This window comes from Cenococcum geophilum (genome assembly GCF_001692895.1).
Source record: "Cenococcum geophilum 1.58 unplaced genomic scaffold K441scaffold_11, whole genome shotgun sequence".
Lineage (NCBI taxonomy): Eukaryota > Fungi > Ascomycota > Dothideomycetes > Gloniales > Gloniaceae > Cenococcum > Cenococcum geophilum.
The window spans coordinates 2,488,754-2,494,605 of NW_027137569.1; the positions used below are offsets into that span (position 1 = coordinate 2,488,754).

The 5,852-nt window shown below is 43.5% G+C and overlaps 1 protein-coding gene across 1 annotated transcript; it reads right to left on the reverse strand.

Annotated features, from left to right (window-relative positions):
* Nucleotides 1-1,162: 1,162 nt before the first annotated feature.
* Nucleotides 1,163-2,524, reverse strand: K441DRAFT_656443 (uncharacterized protein). The gene has a single exon (XM_067648007.1). It carries the CDS (start codon nt 2,287-2,289, stop codon nt 1,375-1,377), a length of 915 nt encoding a protein of 304 aa, XP_067506579.1. The 5' UTR covers nt 2,290-2,524; the 3' UTR covers nt 1,163-1,374.
* Nucleotides 2,525-5,852: the final 3,328 nt, after the last annotated feature.

The following is a 5,852-nucleotide window of genomic DNA, read 5'->3' on the forward strand; positions in this document are numbered from 1 at the left end:
CGTATCTCTTAACTAGCTAATTTACGTCCTATGTTATCAATAAGAATCTAGCCAATAACAAGCCCTAGAGTAATGGCCGTGATAAGAAATATAAAGCTAGTAATATTTAATTATTTTCTTTAAAACTACTATCTAGTTTTAATTCTTAGTGTTAAGTCGCTTAATATAAGGCTGCTAGTAGAGGTTCTTTATATAGAACGGTATTTAGTAAATAAAGTAGCTGTATAACGTTCTCGCCGCCCTTACTAGCCGCTTTTAATCCTTACTATTATAAGGCTTTATTATAGTAATTATTAAAAGCTCTATAAAAAGCTTCCTTTATTTTTTATAAAAGCGATTAATTATTAGCCTTCTATAATTATTCTAGTTATTAATTTTAAAGGGGTTAAAGCTAGGTAACTTCTAAGGCTTTAAAGGCGGTTTCTTTATATTCTAAGTTAGTGGAACTTTATATTAAGTATATTAGATAATATCTAGGTTCTTATATTTATTAGAATAAGGCATAGTAGCGTAAAAATAGGGCTTTAAATTATATTTATTAATATAGGAGGTTTTAATTACAAACTTTTTGGTATTGCATGCACGGACCATTTTCTTATCGATAAGGTAGGACGCTAGCGGGTTAAGAGATACCTCTTAACCCGCTGGCGTCCTACCTTATTAATAAGAAAATGGTCCGTATATATAATACTAAAGAGTTTATAATCAAAACCTCCTATATTAATAAATATAATTTAAAGCCCTATTTTTACGCCACTATGCCTTATTCTAATAAATATAAGAACCTAGATATTATTTAACGTACTTAATATAAAGTTTTACTAACTTAGAATATAAAGAAACCGCCTTTAAAGCCTTAAAAGTTACCTAGCTTTAACCCCTTTAAAATTAACAACTAGAATAATTATAGAAGGCTAATAACTAATCGCTCTTATAGAAAACAAAGGAAGCTTTTTATAGAGCTTTTAATAATTACTATAATAAAGCCTTATAATAGTAAGGATTGGAAGCAGCTAGTAAGGGCAGTAAGAACATTATACGGCTACTTTATCTACCGAATACCGTTCTGCACAAAGAACCTTTACTAGCAGCCTTATATTAAGCGACTTAACACTAAGAATTAAAACTAGATAGCAGTTTTAAAGGAAATAATTAAATATTACTAGCTTTATATTTCTTATCACGGCCATTACTCTAGGGCTTATTATTGGCTAGATTCTTATCAATAACGTAGGACGTAAACCAGCTGGTTAAGAGATAGGTGAGCATCAATTGATTCTTATTCCTCGCTTGGTTTGCTAACTACGGAACCAAATAAACAACTTAATTCAACGCAGAAGTGCTCAGAGGCAGTGCTTTTAAATATATTCCGAGTCAAGGCTGATTTTCAACACTAACTACGGGGCAAGCCCGCGGTTCGCCAGCATATGGAGCCAAACTTAACAGAGTTGTGCCAGCATCACTCTGAATACCGGCGATGCACAGCTCGGCTCTGAGGGGCGGCGAATTGTAATAAGCCCCTCCGTCCCCGGGAACGTCTGTATTTCTGCGCACCGGATGGTTGTACCCTGCGCAATGCATCATTTCGTGTAACAGACTCTGGGCTATCTCTCTATCCCCAAGCGGGAACAGATTGTCAAAGTTGACCCAGATTTGTGAACCGCCAATGATGGCGCTAGCGTTGGCATTAGGGTCCGTGTTAATATCATGCGTTATTGCACGCCGGTAGGCCTCGCGGACCCTCGTTCTCTCTTCCTCATTCAAGTTGTTGCATATTCCCGACCGATAATACGCGAATGCATGCCGTTCGAGAAGGGTTCGCCGCTGGGCAGCGGTGATGGTGTTATTGAAAATAAAAGTTCGAAACATGTCTGAGTGCATCCAACGGTGTAGAGCTGACGTTCCGGAACTTTGACTCGGATACAGATAGCCAGTAATTCCTTCTGCAATGTATCCTAATGCCGGTGCCAACTCGCCGTTTGGATCGGTAGTGTAAAAATGGTCAGGGATCTGGGTGGAACGCCAGCGATATAATGGGATTGTCCCCGCCTTCTGAGTCGGATACATATACCAACCTATTCCTTCACTCACGTAGCCCAATTCCGGCGCGAGTTCTCCGGTTGGGTCAGCGGTGTAGAAATGATCGCCAGGACGCATCCAACGATAAATTGGAACCGTATCGGGTTGATTTGTGGTGAAGACGAATCCTGTAATTCCCTCATACTCATAGAACAATTCGGGAGCAAGCTCGCCGTGCGGATCCAGGCAATAGAAGTGATCCCCTGACATTGCGATGAAGAGGGGAAATTGAATGGGGAACCGATTGAATGATGAGCGATGAATAGAGGTATGTCCAATATCGTAAGATTATTTATGCCTCTTTGTTGAACGGAATGGTTGATTTGATTTGGGAATTGATAATGCCACCACATCGTTTCCCCATTACCCCTCCCATCTCGTGACACTCGCGTGATTTGCCCGTCCCTATTTGGCGTGGGAGAGGCCTATTGAATGGTCAAGCTAGACAGCCACTACCAAGGTTGTTGCTCGAAGAAGGGACTAGAGGCGTGGAGAAAGGCACCTGAGTGATTGAGTTGAACAGCCACCATTAATCGGTGTCTCCTCATTGACCCGCTAAGTGACCGGGAGACCCTTTGTAAATTCGCTACGTGGCGAGGCTTGTAGGATTCTGCGGGTCGCGGACGGCATGATCCGTGCACCAATTGACCCGGCTGCCCACTATAGACGAGAGAATACTACCAATACCATCAATAGGGTTGGCCCGAACGGCTTCAAAGGCTTCCGAAGGCCAACTACGAAAGAAACCACAACACCACTTGGAAAAAGCGAGTGCATATCGAGCATGATATTTTGGTGGTTGGAGTATTCTGTCAGGGCACTGAGCAGGCTGATGGAATGATACATATGATGCTCTATGAGGAAGGATCTCAGGGGCTCGAAGGCCCCGAGAAGATATCTACACGATGGCCCGCGCGCTGTCGCGTGACACGTCGCTAAGCTCAAAGAGACTGCCCAAGTACCCCCCCCCTACCAACATACCCCCCCAGGCTCTATGAGCTCTAGCGAATAGGAAACTCCTCCGGGATGAACTATACCATACTCCGTAAGGTTGTGGTTAATAGGTAGGGGTAGTACAAGTAGTAAGAAATGAACTTGGGAAAAAAATGGAAATTTCGAATATCGACGACGCTCGATCGCCCGTCTCCCATGCTGAAAAGTAGTATTAGTAAGCCTTTGAAATTTGGAACAGAGTCGATTGACGTTAATTCCGAGGTTCCGCCGGTCGTAGTATGATTTCCTAATCAGGCCTAGGTGGCCTAGGTGGCCTAGGTGGCCCAGGTGACTTTGGTGGCACCTTCTTTGATCGTCTTATAGGCGTCCTTTGGTAAGCCTTCGTCAAGCCGTCTGCTGGTTGATCCATGCTCGGTATATGGTGTAGTTTAATCCTACCCCGTTCAATATCCTTGCGGAGCTTGATATCCGCATAGTGGTCCTTTGGTCTTTTGACGAATCGATGCGTCTTGACCTTTTTGTGTTGAGTCGTCTTAACAGTCAGTATCTGCCGCCAGTGAGGAGCCTCTAGTGACTGCAGGGCTTCCTTTAACATTCGCGGTATCTTAATCTTGTGCGGAGCTTTTGGATGAGGCTCCGGATAAGGCTTTAGAGGGGTCGGCTGTATATGTGCGTAAGACGAGCATGCAACTGCCGTATAAGAGACCTTCTTTGGTTAAGCAGCCTCTGTCTCCACACCCCCCTTAAGCTATTAGTTAATTCAATAGACGCCTCTGTCATCAGAATCGACGTCGTCCTAATCGCCCTTGGCGATCGTCAGTATCATGCTCTCCCTGCTTTGAGAGATCTGGCGCTTTACCGTTATTAAGGCGTGCGCAATATATTGAGGCTTTAAAGCCTGCCGAACGACATATAAGCCGTTCTTATAAGTCGCTCTGCCTACTACCAAATTATCGGAGTACCTTCGAATTGTACAACCACCTATTTTCTTATCAGACCCAATGTAGAGCTTCTTACGCTTCTTAAGAGCTGACTCTAATAGGAGCTTATAAGGTGATTTAGGTGCGAAGAAGGCCTCGGTAGCCACCGTGTAGGTGCTACCATCGTCCACCAGTAAGGGTATATGCACCGTCCCTTTGCCGGTCGCATAATGGATAGTCCCTCCTAACGTTCCTATTGCGGTAGGTATCGACAGAGTCTTGTAGTTAATGAACTCGCTTTGATTATTGCTTATTGTAATATTAGAACAGGAATTAAGGAACCAGTCGTCCTGATTGCCGTCGCCTAAGCCATCGACTATGGCCATGCTGCTAATAAATAGGCCTTCTGCCAAGCCTCTGCCTGTCGTTCCGACTTAATAATTTAAATTTAATGTAGTCTCTACCCCTTCCTAGGGTGGATCTATGCATAATATGTGCTTTTTATAAGGCCTCCACGCCGGATATTAAAGCTCCGGGTGAAGGTAGAAATACCTCTCTTTGTCGCCAGGGTGCTTGCCATTGTAATATAAGCAGCGCTTAAGTTCCTTTTCTTCTGAATTGGATTTTGGTTAATTATCTAGCTTCTTACTAACTGAGGACATCGCGAGGGTAGAGGTAGCTAGTTAAGTACGACTCTCGTCTATAAGGTCGCTTACCAGCTCCTCTATTATAATAAGGTCTTCCTCCTTCGTAACTCTCCTAGCTGCTTTTTAACAATTGGCTGTCCAAATAGGAAACTCCTCCTCTACCGCGTAAAGTAATTGGGCGTGCGCCTGCTTCCTTAATATTGGTATTAACGCTATAATCGATTTTCTTATACCCGAGATAAAAGCTTCCGTGTAGGCTTTAAGCGAGGTATAGTCTTTACAACTAAGATCGAGCCATTAATTCCATATCTGGTAGTCGTGAACAAGACCTTACGCGGTGTATAGTGATTGAATTAAGTCAAGCAGGTCTTTAATGGAGTCGCGCGGCTTGCTTAATGTAGCAAGTCGATCGCGAATTAATTCCAACACTGCGCCCTTAATTATCTCAAGTCCCGTTATCTGTTTATGACGCTATTCTCAACATTCGTTTGTATTTGTTGGCGGCTCTACAGCCGTACCTTGTATTAGTGGTAGGAGGTCTTAAAGCTCAAGTCGTCGTACAATTCGACGATACTATTCTTTATAATTACTCTCCCCTTTTAATGTAGGAACAGCCCCAAGAGAGCTATAGTATTCCTTTTTCTGTACTGTGTCCGCCATGGTATGTAATTAATCGGTTCAACCGTATCGTGCGTAGCGTGTATTTGTATTGATTTGTTATGAATTCTGTCGCACCGTGCCCAGCTCCAAATTCGAGGGTATATGGCTTCGTGTCAACTAATTAATTAAATAAAATAGCAGCTGATAGAGCTTTGATGGAAGCTGTAAGAGGGCTTATAACCTGTTAGGGCACTGAGCAGGCTGATGGAATGATACATATGATGCTCTATAAGGAAGGATCTTAGGGGCTCAAAGGCCCCGAGAAGATATCTACACGATGGCCCGCGCGCTGTCGCGTGACACGTCGCTAAGCTCAAAGAGACTGCCTAAGTACCCCCCCCCTACCAACATATTCTATTGAGCTACAGCTTGGCGGCAATAAATATGCCCCTTTTTTTTGGCCATGCAGCTTAGCTATCGTTAGTATAAACATACGGAGTTCTAAGGCCCTATGTCTGCTCCCTAAGAGATGGCACCCTTTTAACTGTTCCGTCTGGGTTTATCGCGAAATCCCTTACTCTAAAGCACACATGCCTTCATAGCGTCAGCACTACACCACCGTTGGAGAAGGGCAGGAACCACAAGGCTATCC

What these genes read in the sequence shown, in the direction of transcription:
- K441DRAFT_656443 (XM_067648007.1), bottom strand. Translation starts at nt 2,289, where the DNA reads ATGTCAGGGGATCACTTCTATTGCCTGGATCCGCACGGCGAGCTTGCT.